The sequence below is a fragment of the Falco peregrinus genome, chromosome 11, assembly GCF_023634155.1.
Source record: "Falco peregrinus isolate bFalPer1 chromosome 11, bFalPer1.pri, whole genome shotgun sequence".
Lineage (NCBI taxonomy): Eukaryota > Metazoa > Chordata > Aves > Falconiformes > Falconidae > Falco > Falco peregrinus.
In genome coordinates, this window is record NC_073731.1 from 24902478 (window position 1) to 24930117 (window position 27640).

The following is a 27640-nucleotide window of genomic DNA, read 5'->3' on the forward strand; positions in this document are numbered from 1 at the left end:
TTCTGTGATTTACTCATGAACTGCTTGTCTTTTTTCACTTGCAAATACCTTGCAGAGTTGGGGGGCAAACATGGCATCAGCTAAGCCAAAGAAAGGGAAATGAGAATAAACACGTTTAAATCTTGCAGCACTGGAGAGCTTTATCGTGCTCATCTTCTATCTGGTGTTACTGATCTCTTTTAGTGTGGGAATCAGCTGGAATATGACCTACAAAAGTGGCAAAGATTTTGAACTTTATTATACTGCCTTGGGATTCAGCCTTCATTGGAACTGAAAGGGCAACTGTTCGGGGGATATGTGTGAGTCAAGGCAATTTGTTCACAAAGTAAAGAGGGAGAGAGTGGTAGCAGCCATAGGGGAAAGCTAGAAAAGAAAACACAGCCGGACAGATCAGAAACACCAAGCAGTTCCATTGGGATAATAAGGACTCAATACTTGGGAAGCTGAGGATAACGCCACAGAAACGTATGAGGATGCTACAGTGCTCAGTTCTCAGGGATGCCAATAACAATGTTTAGCATAGAACAAGGAGTTATATCAGAAATTGCCACAATTATGTTGTTTTTTCTTTTCTATCGTATTGAAATTTAAGCATGAAGAACTTGACCCAAAGGCCACTGGAGGCAGCAAGTCCCTGCATTGACTTCCACACCTGTCCAATTAAGTCAAAACTGGACTCGTACCTCTAAGGCTCTCAGTGGCCTGAACCAAGATGCCGGAGAGGCTACACTCTGGGGTGAAGATCACAGCTAGTAACTACAGCATGACTGAACATTTCAGAGTAAGGGTGATTCTGTAATGAGACAAGTGTGTGGAGCACTTTCCCACAAGAACTAGGGATAATACAAAATGGTTGGACTCAATGATCTTAAAGGTCTTTTCCAACCTAAACGATTCTATGATTCCATGAGAAACTTTCCTACCTTGTTTAAGCACAAGGTATGTTTTTCTGACCTTGTTTTCTTTTACATAAACCCACTGCCCATTTGGGCATGCGTATCTGTGCATTTGTGTTGAAATGCATCATACAAACTTCTTTCCTAGAGACAAACTGACAATAGGCATATGGCAGACGTCACTTTGCCTAGGACATTGCTGGGATTTATGCATTCATTGTTAATTCTAACAAACCAGGACATAAAGAAGCTCTCCCACTCCAGAGAGAAACCAAAGGGACGTTTTGTCTTTGTTTTGCTGCTGCTATTTTTGTACCAAGGAATATACAGTAACCACTTCAACTGGGCTGTATCCCAGTATTGTTGGTATTTAAACTTTAAGCCAAGGAAAAATATATCACATTTAAAATTTTAGAAAAAAAACCTGTTAGGATTGCAAATCCCTGTGCCATCCTTTTTACAGCTTTTTTTCCAGACGTTGGCTCTGCTGCATCCACAGATCAAAGTTTCATGCACTGTCTCATTAGCTGTGGTTTTACTACAGACCCGTACACGCAGAACACCAGCTTGTGCTTCTGCTGCTCTGTAGACACTGCTGACAATGATAAACTGGGAGGTAACTGCTGCTTTGTCTGGACTGGAGAAGTGTTGTAGGGTGGTTGTATCTCCAGCATTCCTCAGACCACAATTTCAGTACAGAAAAACATTCAGTCAAGAGTGACAGAAGACAATGACAGTCATTTGCAATGAGGTTTGGCGACCAGTGTGCTGACAAATGCTTCTGGATAATGGTTGCGGCGAGAAGTATGCTATCAGAGATGCGGCTCATTATTTCAGTCTGAGGGAAGAAGGTCCAGACCCATCATTTATTGGAATCCATTACAGGACTTAATCTGAAGATTTTGACACATTTCCAAGACAAATATGCTAGCAAGAGTAAGACATATTCTATAAGGTGTGTGTACTAGGAAGCAGTGACTGTAATTGCCATATTGGAAGAGCTTTTTGTCTACGCGGTTTAATAGCCTTCTCCTAGCAGTGTCCCTTCTGATGCAACGTGATTCAGAGCTGAATCGTGTCAAGCAAATGGTGTCTTTACCATCACATAGCAGACTTCAACACATGGTTAGTGCTTATGATTGGCAGACGCCCTAGGATTTGAGCCCTACAGTGTAAAACATTAGGAATTGTGTCTCCCATAAAGCTTGGGCCTCTTCATTAAACATCGTGGAGATGTTCATGGTTTCCTCCTTACTCTGCAGATCATAGCAGAGGCCCAAATTTTTCAGCACGGGGTTTCTCTTTTTTTGGAACAATGAATTAGACTGAAATTCTTTCCACATAGCTCTGCTCTGCAGGACAGCTTATGATAGAAGCAGTGAGTCCAATACTGTTTGTCCTTAGCCTGCACTTAACTAAGACATATGTATTTAGCCTTTATAATCTTTCCTTGTGAAACAGTTTCCCCACCCATGTAATAATTTCTGCCGCTCTTTTCAGACCTCTCTCCAACATCTTATTTTTCCACCTGATACTGAGGTAGCAAAAGGAATTTGCTGTCTTGGCTGCCACCCACATCATTAGGAAAAAAAAATGCTATGACAGAAGTACAAAGATATAGGTCACTGACTGTACAGGGTACTGACAACAAATGAAATTTTATTTAAAAAAATAGAGAGTGTAGAAAGTAAACAGCATTTTAAAGATTTTAAAACCTGCGAAATACTGAAGAATACCATACACGTAACATTTTTCTCCTGTAGTAACTTTTTTTCTGAGGCACCACCATAGGATAACTGAGCTTTAAAAAACAACAGTCATCTCACAATCAAACCACCATCTGAGATCATTAATATCTAGGTACAGCATTGCCTTGTACCTCATTAGCTGTATGAGCCACCATTCCTTATTTTAACACATTTATTTTTACAGGCTCTCTGAGGTGTCAGTGAATTGCAGAATTTCACCCATATGATCATGCTTAATGATTATGACCTAAGACAGCAAGCGTCTGGGGCAAATCTTCTCAGATACGTTACTAGCTATACTCATATGTATGGACACACTTTTCAATGTCCAGGGTTATTTGTACTGCACCTTTAGGGCTCCAAGGAATCCTGGAGCTTCTGCCTACCAGCATATTTAATTGTTATACTAACAGCAGTTCTCGATAACTAACTTTTTTTTGTTTAGTTCAGAGTGTTTTTAAGTAAGAAGTTGCCTAAGAATATTTGTTTCTTTTACAGTTTTCATGTTCTAGGTGGTGCTTTAGTCAAGATGTATTTCTTACAGATGCATCAGAGCAATTGGATGCCCAGTAGTGTTACGGTCTGGCCTTTAAAATCTGTGTGTCTGTTTACTGGTTGTGAAGTGACAGAAGTTTAGTGTTACTAAGATAAGAAATTCTCTAACCTAAGTTAAGAGAGATATTTTTTTTTTTCCTACATATGGCGGATGGTCTGTGCTTCTGAACACCCAGTATGAACAACAAATACTACCGCTAAGAGAAAGGGATTTCAGTACATCAACTGAACAGGAGTTTGCATAAATTTCTAGCATCCTAAACTCTTAATCTGAAAAAGCTGTAAAAGAATGTAAAGCATAGTCACTGATCTAGGACTTAGATCAGTGTAGTTTGGGCGGTTACAGTAATTGTCAGATGGAGGTTAACATCCCATCCCATCCCATCCCATCCCATCCCATCCCATCCCATCCCAGAGGAGACCCGTAGTGGAACATGTCATTTCTGACACGCAGAAGAACAGCAGAATTGCTTACAGAGGGTCCACGTCCCACCCCCCTATCTGGAGCCCGTGTGCCTTTTGGTGTCCAAGGAGGCTGGAGCTCACCCCTTCTACAATACTAGCTAGTACAGAGTAACCTTAAAAACTGAGAGCACCCTCCCATGAGTATCCTTAGAGGACATCTCTAGTATAGAACAACATACTCAAAACAGTACGTGGCATCGATGTGAAAATGGTAAACATTCACTTGTCTTTTTTTTAGTTTGACTGAGTGAAAAAGCCAACAAAAGAAATTTTCAGTTTCTCATTCCTCCCCATGTTAAAATCTGCCTTCCTTTCGGGCCTTGAAGCAATGTTTGAAAGCATGGCCAAGTTTTCCTGGGGACACCAGCACTGCGAACGCAAGACATTCAATCCTCCTTTCCACCACACATGAATTTATACACAAATTTATTTCTACCATTGCCATGTTCACAGTGGCTCCCCAGTGTGGAGAAGATTAACCAGCCTGAGTGTTGCTGGGTTTGAGCGTTTGCCGGGGCACTTGCCGTGCTTTGGCAGGGATCAGCTTCCTCAGCACACAGAAATGTGTACAGAAACGTGAGGCCACCCACTGAGGCCACCCAGCCTTCTGAAGGCTCCTGAGGGCCCTCACGGTCTCACTGGCCTTTGCCCACTGCTGGAGGGGGCAGCGCCCCAGCGCCTGAGACTCACAGGCCTCCCCGGGCCTGAGGGACAGGAGAAGCCCTGGCAGACCTCTCTGATTTATTTGGGTTTTCATTTCTACCGCTTAGCCAGTGAAAACACCCTATCTGCCCCCGCCAGGCTCCTGGAGGCGCCTACGTGCACCCTCAAGCCCGCGGCCCGCCCCGGAAGCCGCGGCCGTCGCTCTCCTGCCCGGAACCTTTAGAGCCGGAACGCAGGTTCGCGGCGCGGGGGCCGGGCCGGAACACAATTTGGGGAGGACGCAGGGGAATATGGCGGCCGCCGTGGCGGACCCATGTGGACGTGCGGCTGCTGTGGGCGAGCAGGCAGACAGCGGTAACGGGGGGTGCTTCGCCAGTGGGAGAGGGAAGGGATGGGAGTGGGAAGGCGTTTGACTCGCTGTTCTCTCGGACGGGCTTCTAAGGTCCCTCCGGCCCCCGCCGTGGGCCGCCTCCGGCCGCTCCCTAGCCCGTCAGGGCCCGCCGGTGGGCCCAGCCACTCCTCGCCCCCTCCGGCGCCGGGCCCGAGGGTCGGGGCCGGCTGGTGCGAGGCGGCCGGAGCTAGGGCCCCGGCCCAGCCCCCTGCCGAAGGCTCTTCCCGGTGGGATGGAGGCGGCGGGGCTCCGTACGGGTGGCTTTCCCGCGGTGCCCGACGTTGTGCCCGCCGGCCCTGCCCGCCCTGTGCCGTGCTCTCTGCTCAGCTCGGCGAGCGCTGGCCGCAGCCCGTTTGTGCCCTGGGCCCACCGCGGTAGCTCGCTGCCGTGTGCCTCTGGGGCGCCTTTCCTGGGGGGTGGCGGGGCAGAGCGGGCCCGTCCGCGGGGGGCGGCGGCTGCGTGTCTGCCCCTCTGGCCCCAGGGGCGACCCTCGAGCTACGCCAAGTGCGGTAACCCCGGGAGAGCGCGGAGTACAAACACGGTCCTACTCCATCCTTTACACGTGGTTCTCTGCTCGTCCTTGCCTCTTGGTGTGTGGTGAGGGTATAGCCAACTAGCTGTGAGCCTTCCCAATCATGTCATGTGATACTGGGTAGTTTTCCTCCCTTGTTCTGGGAGGAGTCAGGGCTATACTGGGTAGTTTTCCTCCCTTGTTCTGGGAGGAGTCAGGGCTGTAGCTGACAGGGGTGCTGTTTGCTCTGGGGGTCAAAACTGAACCCCAGGGGAGACCTTGGGTGGGAGCTCCTTTCGTAGCTCCTTGCTGAATGATTGCTGTTTTTAACTGCGTGTGTCTAAACCTACATCGTTGAGCAAGTTTAGAAGAATAAAGTATGGAGATGTACATGGATATTCCCCCACCCCGAGAACTTTTTATATTAAATCTATGCCAGGCTTTGATCTTCGCACCTCAAATTAGAGGCCCAGGTCCTACTTCTGAGAGTTGTTCTAGTCTAAATTACTTTGAAATAGCTCTGCTTTAGCTCATGCTATTAACAGATCCTCTGATATGTTAAAAGAAGTAACTCATGGCTGCTTGTTGAAACCTTGTTCATCTCTACTTGTTGAAAGCAAACTGTTGTTGATGGCATTATCCTCCTATTATATTGGCAGAAGATATGATGTAAAGGAGTCTAATACATGCTTTTGCAATTTTCCTCTTTATAAGTCTAATCAGTTTTTATGGCTGACTCCGTAAGTTGGTCCTAAACGGTGTGTGAAATTTGGGTTTGGACTTTTGGTAGCTGTTAGTTTTTGTATGTATAAAAAGTTGCAATTAGGCGTTAATTCCCTGTTTAAAAACCAGATAGCAATATTCTAGCGTGGACAGGGACTAGGGGTGAAAACTTGACAAATTATTTTACATGAGGAATCAAGATGTGGTGATGTACCTCTTCCTTTACATGCAATATGAACATTTTTTTTCTTTAATTTAGAAATGGGGATATGGAGATGTACTGATATCCTACGAAGGATGCCTTTAAATAGCTTCTGAATATGTTGAACAATTTTGCCACTGCTAAATTTCCATTTTATAGTAAGGACTGTTGAAAAAAACAACCCCATAATTTATCCTGTGTGGACCATGACACAACACTGCCTTCACCTTAGTGGTAGGAAAAATCATACTGTTAGAGATAATGAACAGGTGTTCAGTAAGTATTTATCTTCTACACTTGTGGTGTAAATATACAACTTTGCTTCTTTTTCTGAGCCTCTGAATATGCCTGGGCATTAGAGGCTTTGTTTTAAAATGGTTAATGCCATTGTTTTGCTGCTATGTTGGGGTTTTTTGCTTGCTTGGAAAGGCACGCGAAGAAGGCAGAGTAATGAGTTATTCTGGTGTCAGAGTGTATGTTTTAAGTAATTAAACAGACAGTTGATAGGGAATATCAGTAATAGCTGTCTGTGTGGTTTTACAGAAAACATCTTGTGAAGCTTTTCTGACTTCATTCTCTTAATGATTTGGTTTATGAAGGTACTTTACAGGATGTAGTAGTGCTTAAGGAGCAAAGCACTTGGCTTAGCAGTACCTAACATTGTGATTTTAAAATATTCTTTTCAAAGTAGTGTGAGAATGGTAGATGGATGAAAGCCAGTCAGCTGGTACCCCAGAGTTGGTGGGGAATTGTCCCCTTGCTGGTGGGACTGTGGATGTGTTGGAAACCAGCCTCCTTCTGTCCTGCACTTGATTTGCAGCCTTGAAAATTGTATATAATTAATTTAAAACTCCTGGGTGGCACAGATATTAATAGAATGATATTAAATAGTGGCAGGACACTTGTATGCTCTGCTCTTGATTACGTGATAAAGTGGTCCACTGAAATAACCAAACGTATTTTAGCACACCCTAAACTTGTAGCCTGTTTTATTCTACTTAATCATCCACACTGTTAAAGACTATTCTTGCTCTTTGTCCTGCTGAACAGGTTAAGGAGGGAAGTATCAGATTCTTCATGTGTCTGATTTGCTGTCTAGTTAGCTGTTTCCTCCCGTCTTGCTGTTGCTTGATTGAAAACTTCAGTATTGTAACTTTAATTCCTTCTTTTTTGTTTTTGAAGGGGGCTTAGGGTAAGGAAACTTGAATTTGGGGGTGTTCTATTTGTGTATTAAGAACTTGAGCAGTTAAGCTATAAAAGCTCAGTGCCTCTGGTTTCTTTTTAAGCTGTCTGACAACTGTCTTGATTCTGTATTTCACAAAGTAGTCTCCAGTCTGTGTTCGTTATGCTTAGGTAATCGTATTTTTGCTGGCATTACTTTCCTTGAGCAGATGTTGCTTTCCTGTGAGAAATGGCCCCCTACCTTCAATTTAATCCATGTGGCTGGTTGCTTTTAAACACTAGATGTCACTGTTGCGGTTTGCAAGTGTGTACATCCATACATATAGATACATGTGTGTCTATACATTTATAAATGGTAATTTTTTAACTGGAAAATACACTTTTTTCCAAAAAATACTACTCCTAAACATCAAAGTATTCATTAGTCTAATAATAAATATCCAAGGCTGCCTTCTCCTTTACCCAAGCTCTTAAATCTACTTCATCACTGACATGAGCAAGCACTTTCACTGGATACTTTCTAATAAATTCATTATGGTGGTGTATGCCTGCTTGAGGAGTTAATTGTAACAGCAGGCAGTACGTGGCCTTGAACTCAAGATAACACTTACATGTGGAGCAAATTACGCTGGTGATGGATCCTTAGTAGAAACAGAACTGATAATGTTTTTCTTTTTTTTCTTTTTTTTTTTTTTTTTTTTACCCTTAGATTCTGAGTTAAGCTCAGGAATTCCAGAAGACAGCTACTCTTCAGGAGGAGAAGCCCTGGATGGCGATGATGAAGATGAAACGGCAGCCCAGGGCAATGCGGTTGAAGAGGCAGCAAGCTCCGAAGCTGGCCCAGGTGCAGGCTGGGCAGATGCCATGGCAAAAGTGCTCAACAAAGCGATTCCACAAAATAAATCCACCATCTTGGCCAAGAATAAAAGCCTGGAGAAGGAGAGAGAAAAGGAAAAACAAGAAAGGCTGGAGAAGAGGTTGAAGGTGAGAAAAAGATGCAGTATTTCATTGTGCAGTCACAGTAGATGGGGACACATGCAAGATCCCCTCAGTGGGGATTTGGGAGAGTGCTCTGAGACTTTCAGTTTTGGAATCTCTCCTCCACAGTGATCTCAAGTAGCTTCAGTTTTTTACTTTCCACACAGTCATGCTGGAGGGCTTTTTCCCTTACTGCTTTTTCTGGGCCATCAGGCAGGCTGATCTTTGGCAGCAGGACTGTTCCAGCCTGTCAGCTTCAGGTGTTTTTGTTGTTGAGAAGGTTGAAAGCAGCTGCTTTAAGCTTAGTTTTCTAATTGCTGTTGTTAATTTGGAGTATAATTTGCTTTGTCGGCATTGCAAGTTGAAATAGTTCTCCCTCATTGAAAGTGAAAGAGAAGAAAATTGCTTTCATTTAATTTCTGCTGCAACTTCCAGAATCAAAGGTCTCTAGGTTGAGATTGCAGTAGTCATTGATGTGGTCTTGAATTGTTTGCTCCCCTCAGTGATTTTCCTGGTGCTTATTTATTAATGTGTCCATGCCCAAAATTGCTTCTGGTTCTGAAACTGTTATTAAGAAAACAGAACAGTGTTGGCAACGAAGTAATTTCTTTATGTGTCTTTGGTGGAACTTTTAATTCCAAGCTGTGATTGATTTACCTTCAGTCTAAAAATGCATTAATATTTCTAATGTCTCATCTTACCGGTTCTGTTTCAATGGGATAACAGTCTGGGACATGCTGTGGTTAGGCCAAAGCCTGCCTTTTAAATACAGAGAGCTTCAGTATGGCATCTGCTCTGTTATGGTTGTCCTAAATGCCTGTTCCTATCCAGTCAATATGTGGGAGTACCGTAAGGCAGAGGTGGGCTGCAGGTCCCCAAACTGACTTGTTTACCCTTTAGAAAAATTTGAGAACAGCCTGCCTTTATTAATGTCTTGCTGATGGAAGCTAGACTGAGGCAGTTCTTTTGATCAAAGACAAAAGACACTGTCATAAACACACAAAATTGTAGTAGTCTGGCTGGAATTATAAAGATTCTGATATTTCATGAAAGACTACTTGTATAAAACACAGGTACTGCAGCATCGTCAGGACTAGAATGCTCTTCAGTTATTAGAAGGTGGAAAAAAAAATATTACTACCTTACTCCTGAAGTAGAGGCTGGTGAAATAGTGTTGCCCTATTGCACGGGAAATACAGTGTTCTCCTATTGCAGCAGAAATAAAGCTGATGGTATTGTGGCCCCTGGTAATGGGAAAGTGAATCTGTTTGGTTTTGAAACAGTGCATCAGAAAAGAGACAAAAATCAGTGTTGTACACGGGAGTTGTTCTCCAGTGGGCACTTGATGCTCTTCCTGGTGTTTGAGTTCTGCCCACTGTCGTCTTTGCTGTGTGGCACTGTTGCTCATGAGGCTGTCCTGTGATTAATTCAGCAGGGGAAGTCAAATTCCCAAGGCTCAAAATGTGACACGCCTGTCTTGATAGACCCAGGATTTCTGTGATCAGCTTGTGAAGTCTTGTAATTGAAAGCTGTCTTTGAATAATTCCTGCATCCGTAGCAGTCAGTGTGGAAGTATTTGAGTTTCTCTGTACTCCTTTTGCTTGTCCTGAGCTAGAGGCATCACTCTGGTGCAACTCTTATCTAGTTTTTGTTACAGAAGCCAAATGACTCTTGGAGATTTGATGGTGGGCCCTGGTGTGTCAGTGCAATAGACTTGCTTCAGACCTGTTATCCAGCCCTGTATCGGAGCTCCCCTTTTACCAGCTTTGTTGGTTTATTTATATTTTTTCCTTCTGCTACATACTCTGTCAGAGTATGCTGAATTTTCAAATGCTCCATGTTGTTTCATGTAACAATATTTACAACGCAGCTCGATAAAAAGCGGGAGTGGGAAATGATGTGCCGAGTGAAGCCAGATGTTGTCAAAGACCGAGACACAGAAAGAAATCTTCAGAGAATTGCCACGAGGTAAGAGTTTTTCTGAGTGCTTTCCTTAAATATATGTATATCGAAAAGGGGAGGAAAGGGCCTGTGCAGGTAATCTGTTTCCAATCAGAGTGAAATCTTAAGAAGTGACTAGCAGGAGCAGAGTGATTTATATACAGGTCTGCATTGTACAGTATCAGGTTCAACAACAGATTTCAGAAGCTTTATGAAAGAGTAAAAATTTAGAGGGGAATGTAATGTTTGCTTAACAGAAGTGCTTTGTTGGATCCCCTTATTTTGTTAATTTAATACGTTAAAAAATGTGGAACAGTTGTTTCTACTACTCTGTATTTTTGTTTTCCACAGAGGATTCACCAGATCCATGGCTGTTAAGTTCAGTTGCATGTTCTGCATTGCAGTAGTTTGGTGTTGCAGCATTTGTTGAGCACCTTGAAGTGCTGTCTGTATCTGTCTCCTTACTCATTCCTCTGCCTTGTCACCCTACTTCAGCTGCTCTTAAGATCTTTCCTGAGGAAATTAATAGCTGATTGTAAGATGAGTAACGCGCTTCTGGGGATGAAACGTGCTCTTGCACTGATCTAGGTACCATGTCACTGTGCTTGTTTCGGGATCTGAATTTGTGCATTTTTTTGTTACTGGTTCCTAGCAAGAAATATGAAGGAAGAGTGAAAACTGAAAGTCTCTGAAGTTGTAGTGAATGTTACTTGTTAACTGAATTGAGGTTCTGAGTAACTGTTTTGGGGAGCTAGAAACCATGCAGCATCTGCACTGATTAGTTGCTTAGGTAGGTGGTTCATTTCTCTAAAGGGAACTTGAGCGAAAAACTTTGTTTTGTTTTTTTTCCTTATCCCAGAGGTGTTGTACAATTGTTTAATGCTGTCAGGACACACCAAAAGAACATTGATGAGAAGGTGAAGAAAACTGGGAGCTCTGACAGGCAGCGTGCTAAACTGCTGTCGTCTGTTTCAAAGAAAGATTTCATCAGTGTTTTAAGAAACATGGACGGTGCAAAAGGAAGCAAGAATGCTGCTGGAAAGGCCACAAAAAGTAAACAGGTAAGCTTTGTTTTGGGGAGAAGATGCCTACAAGATACTCTAGTAACAGCTGTTGTGAAAAGCAGGCACATTAATGGACAGCAATTGTACTGAAAAGTTATATGGGTTTTTTGAGACTACTTAGGAAGGGAGCAAGTAGCTCTTAGCCTGTTTTCCCTATCTTTTAAAGTGTCAAGGTACAAAACACTGGAATTTCTTATAAGACATCAAGCTTTGCATACAAATAACTTGGTTTAGCTGTGTGTTTAAAAGAAGAATACAAAAAATTAGATTTTTATCTTGGATTTTCCGCCAACTGTGGAACTAACTGCTAGATTTTAGTGGGTTGTGACGATTGGAATTTGGCCAATAGTAGTTACCAGTTCTTCAAAATTGTTGAACGTACGGGGGCTTTTTGTCTACTTGATGTGTTAGACTGTACTACTTGTACGTACCTACAGTTTTGGGCATTTCGAACTCGCTTCCTCCAATGATTATGGTATCTGGAACTGAAGCGTTTTGCCATACAAGTGAACACCACAACAGAAAGAAACTGAGACATACGAAACGTTATATGTAGGCTTTACTTTCCCCGAGCCTGTGTGTATGTTAGGCTGATGTGGCTTTATTGCTGTTGCAATGTTTTGGAAAGAAGTATTTTAATGTACTCCATTTTTTTCCAAACATACTCAAGAGAGACACGGTGTAGTTGGACTCATCCAACTCTTGATCGCTTCTTTCATCTTACCAAGTAGCTCAGGGTTGAAGACAAGTTGCTCAGGCATACTCTTGCTCGTATTTCAGAAGCTGCACGTTTTTGAAGCATATTTCTGTTCAGGTTTGAACTTTGTGCTTGGTAGTGGGTGGAATACTTCTGTTGGCCCAGATTCACAGCAGTTAACTAAGTGCTTTTCTGTGCCAGGAAGAAATACTTTAATCAGTTGGGAGACAACAGTTTGTCATATGTTTTTTGTTTGTGTGCACTTGGGGAGCATGCTGAAACACTGCCTGGCATGAGGAGCTCATACAATTTTCATGCAAGTGTAATATTAAAGTATTTTTTAAATTCTTCAGATAATGAGAACAATTTAGCTTGGTGCTGACACTTTATTTCTCCTTAAATAATTCCAGCTTGCTTGCTTGTTTGGGTGGGAGGGCATGCGTGTGTGTGGGTTTGGTTTTTTTTTTTTTTTTTTCCTTCCCCCCCAACCCCTCCCTTGGAATAGCAGAACAACATTGGAGTGATAGCAGTGCCAGCTACTATTGTGGTAGGCATTAAAACAATAGCTGAGCAAAAATGAGGACCTTTGTGTCAGATTGTAGCAGGGCAAATTTTCCAATTACTAGGTCAAAAAACAAATTGCAGATGTTTCTGTACTGAAAAAAAAGTCTTATTTTGCCAGCTTCAGTAACAGCGTATTTCCATTACAGTGCTCTGCTGATGCTTTAGATGCTGGCTGGTTAGTGTTGGTTTTGAGTCTTGATACAGGTACTGCTTATGCATTGCTTGGGAAACAAAATTTCAGATTTCAGAGTTCTTCATTAATATAAAGCTATACTTACAGGTTTGTTTTGTTTGGGAAGGGGATGAGGTTTTTGCTGTGGTTTTTTTTTTTTTTTTAAAAAGCCATGTCTGCCTGAATAACTACTTCTCTCCCTTGTTGCATTTGCTTCAGTGGCTCTCCACTCAGTACAGAACCAAACTCTTCCTTTTCAAACTGTTCTTAATCGCCTTATTTTCTCTTGAGCATATCCTACCCGTTTAGCAGGCTCCCATCCTTGTAGTTGTTAATGCTTGAGGTTGAGGCCAAAATCTGCTCTTCGGTCTCCTCCTGAGAATTACACAAACACTTAGCCACTGAACAGTACTGTTGGCCACCACTGTCATATCTCTGCTTCTTGGTCTTTGAGGATTTTTCAGAGGGCATTAAGCAAGGACAAGGCTTTTGGGTGGTGAATTCCTTGCAGCAGGAGTTTGGTAGGTTGGTTGTGCCGTCTGAAAGCTTTTGTTTGTTTGTTTTGTGGGTTGTTTTGTTTTGTAGCAGCCTGCTTTGTTTTTAGCAGTTGAGAGTATGGCATGTATTCAATTTTTAAAAAAGAGGGGGAAATATATTTATTTATCTCAACAAAAACAATGGAAGAGATGCCAATCCCAAACTCCAGGCACTCTGCCATCAATTAAAATGCAGTCCAGAACAATAAAAACACTACCCCACCCACATAAAACAAGCAGTCAGCAGGAAAAATAGCAGAATAAAGTTTTACCAGTGAAAGCAAACCTTTCTTGACTCAAGCCTTCTGCTATGAAAGGAGACTTGACTATACTTGTGAGAATGGGCAAATGCTCTTTCTTGTTTCTGAATGCAAAATTTGCTGCTGTGTTTCTGAAAATTTGGTGGTTTCTTCCAAATGTCACAGGGTGTTGAAGAAAGCCATTATAAAGCTCTGTTGTAGTTGACTATTTAGTCAGATATAAGCATGTGTGAGAAAAAGAAATTAAATGCTCTGTAAAGGCCCGTCTGTAGCAGCCAGGATTTCACGGTAGCACAACGACTTTAAAAAGTTTGTTCTCCACTTCCATCAGTTTCAGACATTGATGGGAAGGAAGGACGGGTAACCCATGCCCTTTGAGAATGTTGTTTATAATCTAGTATACTTTTAGCTGTTAGCCTAAATATTACATGGTGTACACCCACCCAATGTAGCTATGAAAGAAAGACTGTAAGGCTGTGAAAATTTTCCTGTGCCACGTGAAACTGTAGCCCTTCTTGGGGTTCTGTGTGCCCAGATGGGAGTAATTACTGTTCAGAGCTGCAGCCAAAAGGTTTGCCTTTCATATCATTAGCTGTTTATCAAGGTATTTCTTAATCCTTGCTGAGCCAGCTGACTTGTGTAATATTTTTGACTTTTTTTCCAAGGTACTGTACATGATGCTTGCCTCTGGGTAAGATCATCTAATTTCCCTCCCCTCACCACCTTATCTGAAGCCTTGTGATGTGGGAGAAAAATGTAATAATTCTATTTTTAAAAAAAAACCAACCAACTGACTTGTTTGTTGTTTGGGTGGTGGGTTTTTTTTGTTTTGCAACTTTTTTTGGGAAGCATTTGTTGAAAAATGAGAGCTTTCAATCTTTTTCAACACAATCCTTACAGACCAGGTGTTCATTTCAGTATGTGTTGGTTGTATCTTGAAGCTTCCCACCTCTAAGGTACTATAAGTAACATTAAAGTACAGGTTAAAAGAAGATACGTATCAGAGATGCTGTCTGTCCAGTCCTAGAAGCTGAAGTCACTGTCTACAGAGGAAGTACAGAAGTAGGTAGTAGCAGTCAAGGATTCCTTCAAGGAATCCTGTGTTTTCTTTAGGCCCTTAAGAAATTTCTGGGTGCTTTTAGGATTATGGATTAGGGAAGTACCTTTGGTTCCACGGCTGAGTGAAGTTTCTCACCTTTGAGTTGCACAGACATGTTGGCTGATGCAGTGAATTACATAAGGTCTTGAAATCTTAGTTGTAAGAAGACAAAGAAATTCAGAGCTGATATTCCCAGAGCAGCCTCAAGTCTTCTCCCTTGCTGCATGTCAGTTACAACAGGGTCGTTTGGTACCAGAAGCTCTTCTTGACTCTGCTTGTCATTTGGGCTACTCCATGTAAAGCATTACTGGCTGGTAAAATTTCCTTGTGACATAAATAACTGGCATGAAAGGTACAGATGTTCTTTGTGACAGGCATAACCTGCACTCATCAACCTTTAATTTTTAATTAGGCCTTTCTAGCATGGTTTTCTGAATCACCTGTGTTTGCTTCAACTTGTAAGTTTTTTTTACACCAGATCTGTTGCAGAGCATTTCAATGGTAGAAGTGAGAGCAGGATTTCCTGGTCTGCTTTAGTAACCATGATCCAAATTCTGCAAGGTAATTTTTCTGTAATTTGTGCTGACTACATGACTTGAAGGTACAGTTTGTTTCCTGTGTTGTGATGACATCTGGAAAAAATTGGTGTATTGGTCTCAAAATAGTACCTATTCTAAAACGATTTATTGATGGAAGAAAGATGAGTGGAGAAGAATACAAGTGCTATTTGATATCAGCTATAGCTCATATGGGACTTGAAATAAAATGCTTTTCCAGAAAAGTTCCTTCTGCCTGAAGTGTGTTTTGTAAATATTCCTAGTGTGTTTGGTAAGTAATTTGATTAGAGCCAGGTTTGCTATAGATTTTTCTTTTGTTCATAAGACTTTTAATACGCATAAATATTTTAATGTTAAGCAGTAGTTTTAAGATTTTTTCAAGGGCAGGAGTGCTACACTTTGACTGCTGTTCTTGCTGGGACACAAGAAGTGATGTTGGGGCTTTCATTTTCAAGTAAGGTGGGGAAATAAATGTGCTTTCCAGGTTAAAAAGTAGATCTGTTTAAAACCTGTGAGAGTGGCAGTTTGCTTTTTCTTGCAGCTGTGTAAGTACTGGCCATTGGTTTCTTCTGCTTTTTTTTCTGCAGTTTCCAGTGTAGAAGTGGGGAGGGGAAAATAAAAAAAAAGACTTATTTTCATCTGTATACCTGTTTGTATAAACAGTCCAAACAATTGCTTCAGCTAGCTGCAGGAAATAGTTTGTTTCTGAAGTATAGATGAAGGCATAGATGACTTCTAGAAATTTGGTAAGGTATATAAACACCCCTTTTAATCTTACAAGGAAACTTTTTGCCGTAGGTGATAATGACATTGCAGAGTACCAGAAGTTTTACTACAGCTGTTGTGTGCTGGTTTTACAGAACTAATTGAAGGAGTAACTAGGCGTGCATGTATTCCAGTGGATTTGAGGGGGCAGCCAAGTATTAATTTAGTTCAGCTGCAGCCAGAGTAGATGTGTTCTCCCAACTTTAATAAATGTCTTCCCATCACATGCACAGCAACTTTTAATTTGGATTCCTTTATAAATTGTGCATTTGTATTTGTTTTTCCCAAATGTGTGTACATTCTCTTGAAGGTCACCTCATATATGTTTGGAGCTGATGCTTTTAATGTAGCTTTTTGGGTTTGTACCAAAAGGTTGCTGACTACCTAATTGTATGCTGTATTCTGATTTTTGTCCTTAGGGATAAATGCAGTGCAGCCTGCCACCAGTTTATCCCAAATATCATATGTTCTTTAAGGTAAAGAGTTATTGTGCAGTATTAGAGGTTGGTTGATGGCAACATTTTTACTTTAGATCTGTTTACAGGAAGATGTTTTGGATTACCTTGTTTGGGACATCGGCAGGGTTAGGTTTTTAAGGTGTACAAGCTCAGTTCCCTCTCTTTTGCCATGGCTGGTAACACACATCTGTCTTAGTGTGGCAGTGTAGGTCTTTGTCAATATTTAAGTATTTGATTGATAGATGTCAAGAACTTGACACTGTGAGCTCAACTCCAAATAAGAGGGTTAAGGGCTGTGTGATGCCTGTATTTCACTAGGTTCACCCTTTTTCCTGTGGTTTTACTCTCAGATTTCCCTTTCTGCTGTCTTTTTTGAGATACTTGATCAGAAGTGAAGATGGGAAAAAGATTGTGATTTTGCACTCTGTTTCCATCAACCTCTTTTTTTTTTTTTTTTTAACCTCTTCATGTTTTATGCTCCTGACAGGTTCTTTCCCCCCGCACATGAGAGCCAGGCACACAGCATGGCATCCTGGTGCCTACTGCGAGAGCAGCCCTGGCAGCTGCTTGCATGCAGAGAGCACTTCCCTGTTTGTCAGAACAGCTCACCCTGCGATCAGTAAAGACAAACATTTTAGGAGAATTTGGATACGAAATAGATACGTTTGTATCTACTGAGGTGGTGACCTCAGGTTTGGAGAGGGCAGTCCCCCAAATGTTTGTAACTCCACCAGATCTGGGAAAGTGGTCATAGAGAGCAAAAGACGTGTTCCCAGCTCCAAAATAGATCATGCACTGATTTTTAAATTCAGAAAGAATGAATGATGCAAGATCTTAACGGTTGTAGGAAATGTATCTTCCTTTCTTCCTTAGAGCTGTAGACAAAATATTTTAAGTTCACCTTTCTGTGAAAAGAGATGAAGTGATTTTAGTTGAAACACTGCAAAAGCTTTCAGCATGAAGCAGTTGAAGTCTGGCAAATTCTGTAAGTGAATATAAACAGGGACTTGTGATCAAAATGTCAGGCAAATATGAGACAGCTTCATCTGTCATACGGGAGACTAACTTGCCTTGCTATTTGATTAGTAGTGTACAGGATACTATGATGGTGTTGTGTTTTGCAAGCCCCTTTTCAGTAAAATTATGTCCCAAACAACCACATTTTAAAAAAACAAACTTGTGGTACACATCTTCTTTTGATCTTCTTGTAAGTATACAAAGCACAAAAAGTCAAATCCTATTAGAATTTATCTGGTAAATTGAGTTGGAAGCCTTATAAAAGCAACTCTCCACTTTTGGCTTTGTTCATAATTCTTACAGGCAGGGCGATGTACTTGGAGAAAAATACATCTGAACGTTTCATAAAGTTGTATCAAAAAAAGTGTTCTCTGGAAGTAAGAGAGATTAGGTGGAGCTTGTCTATCTGAACCAGTTTGTTTCCCCCATCTAAGCATTTTGTATTGGAGATTACCTTAAAAAGTGATTCACTTACTTTGAAGTTTTATTAAGGTATAAAATGTTCTGATTTCCACAGTGTGGAATTAGCAGATGTATATTAGAAATGACCTCTGTGGGCACCTACTCATCTGTTTTATCTTGGTAGACTTCAGGAGCAATGGGTCAAACTCCTTCCAGTTTCCAGTGTTTAGAGTGTTGCTGAATTGAGGGTTGTGGGTTTTTTTGGGAGTTTTTTGTGGTTTGGTTTTTTTTTTTAATGGGAAAATCTGGGCAGTTTTTAATGAGTGTTTCTGAAATTTACTGAAGGCTTAGGAAATACACTTTTTTTTTTTAACTACTGTTATTACAGGTGATACTAAAGCTGTCGTCTTGGAAAGATCTGACCTCTTTTTGGTCTGTTGCTGAACCCTGGACGGTGTTCTATATGTGGTTTGTGTCATTTCTTCTCCACCTGCAGGCGCTGGGAAAACCCATACAAAAACATAGGAGATGGTAGGATCAGAAATGTAGAGAAAGGGTAGCAGGATGGGTAAGATAAAGGATTGGGATCACGGGCAGTTTACGTATTTCCTCTTCAGGTTTAAACTGCGTTTAGAAAGCAGCCTGGGAGTGTTGAGGGGTATGGTATGTTCCTTAATGAGTTTGCCACTCACCCATGACTGTGTGAGGGAAATTACAGGAATATGAAATCAAAGAGGCTTGGATTTAAAGACATTTAGGATATGTTGCAAAAGCCATTTTAAGTAAAAGCAGGGGCAGTGAGGGTAGAGAGGTTTAGCCAGATAAGCTGCTTAGTAGTCATAAAGCTTCAGTATTTCATATTTAGTAATAATACACAAAAGCTAGTTCTTTGTGGTTTGGGGTTTTTTTTCTCCCCATCCTGCCTCATAGTTTTTTGGATCCCTATGCTTGTTTTGGGACTCAGATGCAAGTGGAAATCCTGAGTCAGGAAGAGGAGGGTTTTTATTAGCCCCACTTCTTCCTCATCAGCTACTCTGAGATGATTTCTTAAGTGCTGGAAGTGAAGGACTATTAGCCCCACTTCTTCCTCATCAGTACTCTGTGAGATGATTTCTTAAGTGCTGGAAGTGAAGGACTTGGTCATTACTCTAGCCTTAGTTGTTTGAGTCAACCTTTTGGGACTCACTCAGCTATGCCTCTTGCTGAATCATAATGAAAAACAGTAGATGATTTCAGCATCGCTTGTAGGAAATAATCTGAGTCACATTCAGATTATTCAAAAATCTGCGAGCTGCTAATTTATTCTAAAAAAGAATCAAAAAATACTTCAAGCAGCTAGGGGCCTGCATGTTTCTTTACTGTACCAGCAGGCAAGCTTTTATAAAAACCTGCAGAAAACTTGAGGTACCCAACTGAAACAGTGCGCAAGTGTCTTGCATAAATGGGTGACACCTGAGAAAAATCTGTTGTGACTCACAAATACTTGTCTGAAGTAGACTGTGTCAGTACTTGATTTCTGAGGGATAGCACATTGAAGGCCTTAGTCTTGGCCAGATGCTTTTCACTAGGCGCTCTTGCTGTGTCTGTGTATTTTCCAGGTACAGCTTGATGGTTTGGAAACTCTGTAGCTTGCATCAAGGATGTTGTGGATCTGTGTGATGTTTAGGCTGATCTTTAAACTCTTAGCATGTCTTCATTACTGCAGGAAATACACATTAAGAAATGTAGGACCAGCTGATGGAGAGAAGTCTTTTTCATAACTTGTGAGATGTGGTGTGGCATTTCATTCAGGGTTGAAATGCCTCTAAATATCTAGAAAAGTTCTTTCTTCCTTTATTTTGAGTCCCATCCAAACAGAACAATTTGCAGTTCATTTTCTTATTTGGAATAATGATGGAATCTGGCCATGTAAGTTTGCTCTTGGTAACTGACCAATATGTTTGTTTGGTACAAAGTGAACAGTATCTTGCGGACTGGTTACCGGAGGCTCACGTTTAGCTAGCATGAAAAGCTGGTCTTTCTGATGGCCAGCATTGTCTTTTCAAAGTCAGAATTGTTGTTCAGTTACTTTGAATACTGTAACTTGCTGTACAAATTTGTATCTGAAGAGCAATGGAAGTATAATGTGTTGCTTTAAATACAGAAGTCTCGATCCTATGTTGCTTTCAACCACAGTACTCCTTGGGTCTTTACGTCAAGAATTAATTGATCTTGGTGCTGTGCAGTCATTGCTCTAAGGATCCTCTCATTGAAGTAATTAAATTACAAAGCTGTGTGGAGACTTACAGCTGAAGAAGTAGGAGTAATAGGTGAACACTGAGGTAGTTGTGGCTGGTATGGTAGGCAGTAATTTCACTGTCAGTAGTAGAACCGCTGATAAACAGGCATGGCAGGTGAGGGTGATGAAGCAGGTTTGTTTTTACAGGAAGAAAAAACAAACATGACTGAGCAGTGATGGCGTACTGAAAGAGTATACTGCCTGAAACTTTCTGTCCTGATGTGTTGTTGCTTGATAACCTAACACAGGGAACATGTTACTGCTCTCTTTCTAGGTGTCTTGTCCATAATAATTTGCAGCCTAGTTTGAGCTAATTTTTGTTCAGTGCCTACTTAACAATACTTACTGGTGGAACTTTTTTCTTTTTTATGTCATTGGAGTGTTTTGGCCTGACAGTGATGTAATTACTTGACATTCACAACATTGTCACTTTGCCTTGTATTTTACAGAATGTGAGTTACAAAATTACAGAATATATTCCACAAGGGGAACTGTTAGTATGGGTTAAGATAACAGTTCATACCTGCGTTGTAACTTAACTGTAAGTCTGTTTCTTTAGGTGAGGCTTATTTTCAGGTGGGGTTTTATTTGATGAGTTTTTATTTTCTGTGAGTAGATCCCGGGTGTAGCATGCCCATGCTGTTCATCATCTCATTAAAACCTGTAAAGGGAATATGGATGCCAATATGGCCAGACATAGTCTTGCAGCAGCGTGTGGTAAAATTCCTTGTGCGGCAGAAGAATTTCCAAGACTGCTGCTATCAGAGCTGGAGCACAGAATGGGCTGAGGAGTTCCAGAGCATCCTGTATGCAGGAAGCCCCTGTGTTATGCTTGAATTCTTAAAATATTTTTGCTTTTCTGACAGAAATACTGATTTATGAGCTTCCTGATGGCTGAGGAAATCTGTTCCCTCATAAGCTCTTTCTGTGATTCTTCTTTGCAACTGAGCATTTAGTAATGATGGTAATCAATTTTCTTTGCCTAAGTCCAGATGAATGCTTGTTTTTAGAAATTCTGTAATTCAGTTCTGACCCCTCTAAGGCTGAGGCACGTTTAAGTCTCTGCGTGCCAACCCAAAGCATTCCTTCCCATTCACACATCTCCAGTTCTAGTAAACCCTAGAGAAGGATGTGAGGATGGGGAGATTCCTCACGCAGGCCATTAAGCTCTGGGTGGTCTTCTGGCTGTGTTTAAAAGGAAAATCAGTATTTGTGCTTGTAGTAATAATTGCAGCGTGTTACTTGGAGAGAAATTTGGACAGGAACAGCAAGTTTCAAAACACACTGTGAAATTTTCATTTTTAGATTTATTTACTAAAAATGCCAGTGCAGATTCTGATGTGCACAAGAGACCTTATGGTATGAGTGAATCTCCTGTGCCACTGTTGATATCTGCAGTGTAGTGTTACTTTGAATATACCAGGGCAGTTCAGTGCAGTGGCTCTAATTTCTCATTCAGAGAGAGCATGCGAATGGGTATTGAATAACTCTCACCCTAAGGAATAAATGATCATGGAGAATTATATTGCAGCAGAATAGACTTCTCTTGTGCAGCTTCTGTGTTCTTCAAGCTCAAAAATGCTTCCCAAAGTGAGTCGCTGTGAGACTTCAGCTCAGAAGTTCAAAATAGTAGTGGTGCAGGATATATTCTCAATTACCAGATCTGTGGGTTTTTGTCTCTGTGGGTTCAGGCATACATAGGAACCTTTCTTATAATCAAGATCTCACTAATTCAAATTAAATAGAGCTGGAAGAGCACTGATAATTAAACCTAAGTATCATTTTTCTGTTAAAAATCATTACATTTTGTTTTCTGCTTATATTGCTTCTTTAGATACTTCAGCTGCAGTTTTCTTTATTTGCTCCCTGCCTAGAGGAAACTTGCTTTCTTAGCCTGTGAACTTGGATATTCCTGAAAATAAATTTAGGAGAAATGATTATGCTGGTGTTCTTTGTTTTCCATTTCCTCCCCTCCCTTCTACAAAGTGTGTTTTTGTTTTTTTTTTTTTTTTAATTGCGATTTAACATACCACAGTGTATGCTGATGCTGGTTTTTTCGACCTAGGTTTAAACCAACTTGCTTGAGGATGAGAAACGGCAGCAGTCATTCTGAGCAAGATGCAGGCTGGCAGGGAAGGTAGTTGTCAGATGTATGTGAAAATACATTTTGGCAGTTACGCTTTTAAACTTCTTCGTGACAAAAGCCTCCCTGTATTTCAAGGTCTTAGATGTTTGTATTGAGCAAAACAAAGGAACCTGGGGAGACAGTTCAAATTCATTAGACATGTTAGAATTGTTTTCTCAGGGCTTAAAGTCGTTGCTTGAGAGATATTTACGTTAGAAATTCCTTCCCTGACAGGTACAAATAAACGTTTATTTTATGTGATGGTAGAGAGAGATGCCCCTGCAAGCTCTGGCATTTCATCTTGTACATGGAGTAAAGGCGTGGGAGTCCAGTGTGCTGACTGCAGTTCCTAGGTCTTAAAAATGTTCGTTTGTTAATACCTACGTCGCTGTAGCAATTCCCCTACAGCCTGCACCCAGAAGACAGTAACTGCAGGGTATGTTTGCTGTTTTGCAGATGCAGAAACTGGGGTATGTTCAAGTGATGGGAGCTGGTGCAAAGCAGAGCGAGAAATGCTGTCTTTGATCTGCATGTTCTCATTTCAAGACTTACCTTTTAATGCCATTACTTACCAGTAAGCATTATGGGGCTTTGGTCTGCTTCTGCAGTGTGGGGTTCTGAAAAGCGCTGGGAAACTTTCCTGCTCTGGTTTTAGGATATTGCTGTGCCAGTAAAGCAACAGATGAAAATGACAATGTCCTGTGACTTAGGCAGACTGAATTTAATTCCCTTAAGCTTTCAAAGGAAGCAGGCTTTGAGCTAAGGCACTCGTTTGCAGACTGAAGCAGCTGTGTGCTGGTACAAGTATCCTGCTGCTGCTTCCAGCAACTTAAGAAGGGGTGGAGAGCATCGATCTCCAACCGGAGTGGCAATGCAGTCTGCCACAACTCCAGTGGTGAGTTTGGCAGGTCTCTGTTGATGATACTGTAATGTCTTTTACCAAGAGTGGATTATATAGCTCCAGATTTTTTCAGTGGTAAAGAAATCAACCAAAACAGGGAGATTTCTAACTTGATTATATAGCTGCTGCTGATGCCACGGGGCTTTTAGACCAATTCCTCCAAAAGCATCCAGGAGGCAATTCCAGCCCAGATCCTGCAAGGGGTGGCTGTTTGGTCTAGGTGACAGACCTAAGCTTTGTGGGTGGGTGGGTGGTTTTATTAGGACTTGGCTAAGAATTTCAGTTCATTTTGTCCTGGTGCAGATTGTAGAAGATATGTCTTCAAACCAGAATTAGTTGGGGAAGTGTGGCCCCACTACAGAGTCTTACTTGTGTCACAGCATTAGCTGTGACACACCAAGCAGGCAAGATGGTGTTTATTTATGTGATCTCTTTTCAACTGGGCTTCAGTCTGTCCCAGCAGTGTGTGTCTGCACTAGAATAACTACACTGTACATTTTGGTCTCTTTTATTTTGGCTCTTAATAACAAGCGTATCACAGTGTACCAGTAACTCCTGAGATATTTTACCAACTCCTGCCTTCTGAAATAGGTTGTCACACCTTCAGGCAAAGAACAAACCCGTTCAAATGTGTGTACAAAAAAGAAGGGGGGGGGGGGGGGGGGGGCGGGAAAGCAGCACCAGAATTTTTCACTCTATGCCTTGCCGAAGGATCCGTTTTATGTAGCATTACACACTAATGTTTATATAGCCTGCTTTGTTTTCGTTTGGGGATGTTCAAAGGGGACTTCTGTGTTGTAGTGAAATGTGGGAGATGTGGATGAACAGCTGACTGAGAGTTCAAAAGCGGTTGTGTAGCATGAAAGCTGGTTTATTTTCCACGTGCCAAGAATTGGTCGTGTTTTATTTAGATGAAACCAGATTATGGCATTGAAAAATCAAGTGTATTAACGTTCTTACATAAAGCAAGTTGGGAAGCAATGTTGCAGTTGAACTAATTGTTAATTATATAAATAGTCTTGCTGCGTATTTTCTTAAGACTCCAGGAATGTTTTGTGATAAAATAGATCTGGGGAGATTTTATTTTGAGGGGAAAAGAGAGCAGTAAATGAGTTAGGAATGAAGATACTAAATGTGGGGTTTTCTTCACTTGGGAGCATGCTTAAAATTGATTAAATATTGTCTTTCAAGCATTTAATCTTAATCTTTGAGGCATGGACATGCTACCACTGTCTGTCTCCTTAGGGCTTGTTGTAGAATTCTATTCAAACCTTTGTGGTGCCTTGCGCAGTGGGTAATGCTATGGAGGATCAGCATCCCTCTTTTGTTGAGGCCCTGCTTTTGTCCCGTTCACTTGATGTGGCCAGAAAGAAGGGCTCATGGCTGCTGAATAGTAGCTTGTGATGAGTTTGAGCATTGGGCTTTTCAATCCCTGAGCCTTTCACTGTCATTGCTGACAGTGATCTACTACTTCTGTGCTGTTTAATAAACAAAACAACAACAACAAAATCCCTGTTCTGTGCATCTGGGGGAAAAAAAGAGGAATCTCTGCTGGTTTTGTTGTTATTGGAAAAAAACCCAAACCAAACAAGAAAATTGGATTGTGTTGTAAGGAAGATGGGATTTTTCCATCTGTATTTCAAGTTTAACCCTGTGGCGTGTTCAGTGATTTATAAAAGGTTTGCATTAAAAAAAGGAAAATCTTGATGACTTTTGTAATCCTTTCAACCTTTCTCTACTCTGCAAAGGTAAACATATAAAACAACTGAAATACAGTTAAAAAGGGAGGAGGGGGAGGTGATGGGGAAAGCACTACCCTCTCCTTGCATCCCAGAACCGAGTACCTGTGTTTGCACTAATACAAATTATTCCCATGTGAACATCTTAAGGTCTGCCCGGGGACATACCTTATCTGTAACTCTTTAATTCCAGGTAATTGATTGCCCTGTCTGAGATTATTTCAGGCTTTACTGAGTATAGCATGTGAAGTGAATTGCTGCAAGAATGGGAAGTGGTTAGGAGGCACTATCCTGGGGAAAGGGGGATTGTTGAGATGGGAGAGTTACTCTTAAAGTAGGCATCAATGAGAGCAGCTGTGAAGAGGACAAACCACAAACAAAAAACCCAAAGAAAAACTTTTTTGTTTGAGCTGGACCCTGGGAGATTCATTTTGGGAAGGAAAGTGTTAAGACTGTTGCCCTTTTTTGTGATAGTAGTCTTTCAGAAAGAGCTGCAGGAGAAGTCACATTTAGCATTTCTGCTGTGTGTTTACCTATTAAGAATAGATAGTTTGGCAGACTTTTTTTGCACTCAAGTGATTTCTGCTGGTGTGATATGATATGTTAGGTCTACAGTGATGGACCTGCATTCTCTATTCCTCCTGGTATTAATTATATTATTATATATTGCGTATGCTGCTCTGAACGATTGCAGAGACATTAGCTTAAATACGCTATGGTTCTGTGTATTATGTATTACTACATGTGTGATGAAGAAGGGACTTGAACAGATGTCTACAGTGATCATGTATTTACTACAGGTTTTGCATCGAGTAGGCAACTGTACAGTGTCAGGAGGTGGTAGTTACTTCAACCAGGGTGAGTCAGCTGGAAAAGCTCACCCAAGATGCCTGTAGTATCTTCATTTCAGAGACCCTGCAAAAGTAAATTACTGGTTTGGGTACCCCCGATTCCACTTTGGTGGGACAATGTTTTGCTTGCCTGCTGGACACTGAGCCACATTGTTCCTCAGGAATATTTTGCTCCTAAGGCTTAACACACCAAAATCCTTCAGTGCATCGAATGCTTTTTGGTATTTTCCTTCAGTGAGAGCTTCAAGCTGTTATTTGCGAGTGGTGCCACAGGGTGGCGCTGTTGCACCGCCCAAGTACGATGTCCCGTAGAAGAACTGCAACCCAGGCTGCTTCCATCCTGCCCTGAGACTGCTCCTCTCGCTGGCCTTTATGATTTACCAGTCTGTGCAGCATGGCCTCACTTTATCTGCCTTCGAGAGGTAGGAAACTTGGAGTAAGGTGTTGTTGGCTTGCTGAGTGCAGATCAACTTTGTTTCTTTTAGAGGCAGCTTTGAACCATATGACAAGCCCAGGTAGTGAGGTAATAATCCACATAAAGGGGATTTGGTTCACGTATCACAGAATATGTTCAATATTAAATTTGGTGGGTTTTAAGCCTTTATTAAATCCATATTTGTGTGTTAGAAATGTGCCAAGAAGTGTTCTAATGAAGCAGCACCTGGGGGTTAATAAATGATATCATGAATCCATTCTGATTGCCAAGAAAGATTTTAATAAAGGAAGCCATGCCCAGGGTTGACTGTTTGATCCATGAGGAATAATTGTTTTGTTTCCATATTTCTTTTATTGGTTGGTTAAAACAAGTTTGCTTTTTAGCATCAAGTCATTTATGAGTGTCCTGCATATTTCTGTGCACCATTTGCATAAAGAGCTAGGTCTTGGTAGGTCTGCCAGGGCAAATTGTAAGAGTATGAGAGGTTTCCTTCCGATTGCATGAAAAGCTTCCATCTCTTACTGCCTTTCACATTCATCTTGTCTTCCCATTTCCTCTTCTCCTCCCCTCAAACACTCAGGGTGAAGTGAAGTCTGAAGAGGGGCCGGAATGGAACATACTGCGTGATGACTTCATGATGGGAGCATCTATGAAAGACTGGGACAAGGAAAGCGATGGAGAGGGCAATACTGAACAAGGAGGTGGTCTGAAACGAGATGATGACAGTGACTGAATGAAACTGAAAACCATTCAAGATAATACTTTATTTTCTTAACTTTGTTTGGATAAAAAGTCAGCATTCTGTGAATGTACAACACTTGGAGGATCTCTCTCTTTTTTTAAAGGAAAAAGAAAAGACTTGCACCACTTCGGAGTGTTTTCTCCTCCATGTCAAACTTATTTAATATAGCTTCATTTGCTATACCGAAATCCTGAAATATTTTCCAAAACATGTATAATTTTCAACATATTTCCAAAACATTTTGTACAGTCAAAATAGTGGCACCTGCCCAATGAAAGAAAGGTTTTGCCAAGGTCATTAAAAGTTTATACATTAGTCATGGCAATTGATGTATTAATGTGCCTGCATTTCCAAATCAGTGTTGCACTTTGAAAAGTTGTTAGCAATTCGCAACAGAAATGGCTTACAATAAACACAGAAATGCCGTCACCTTGTAAAGTTATCGGACTCCTATAGAGTCTTTACTACTTTGGCCAGAAAAGGTTTTGTAGATAATAAAGAAAAGTAACCATTAATGTAATAGTTCTGGTCTTGGAGCATTAGTTTGATTGGAGACAACTCTAGAAACATAATTGTAAAAAGAGTTGACCCTACTGATTAGCTTTTACGTTTTTATTTTTATATATATGTGTTTTTTCCATTGCAAGTCTGAAGTTGTATAAGCTAAGAGACTGGTAAGAGAGGAAAGGACAGTCGTTGGCTTTTGTTTTTGTTGGAGGAAC

General features: G+C 41.3%; 1 protein-coding gene across 1 annotated transcript; it reads left to right on the forward strand.

The window, feature by feature from the left end:
• The first annotated feature begins 4578 nt into the window (after positions 1–4578).
• RRP15 (ribosomal RNA processing 15 homolog) lies at positions 4579–27440 on the forward strand. The gene is made up of 5 exons (XM_005241856.3): positions 4579–4681; positions 8046–8320; positions 10185–10282; positions 11115–11316; positions 26757–27440. Exons 1-5 carry the CDS (start codon positions 4618–4620, stop codon positions 26907–26909), a joined length of 792 nt encoding a protein of 263 aa, XP_005241913.2. The 5' UTR covers positions 4579–4617; the 3' UTR covers positions 26910–27440.
• The last annotated feature ends 200 nt before the right edge of the window (positions 27441–27640 follow it).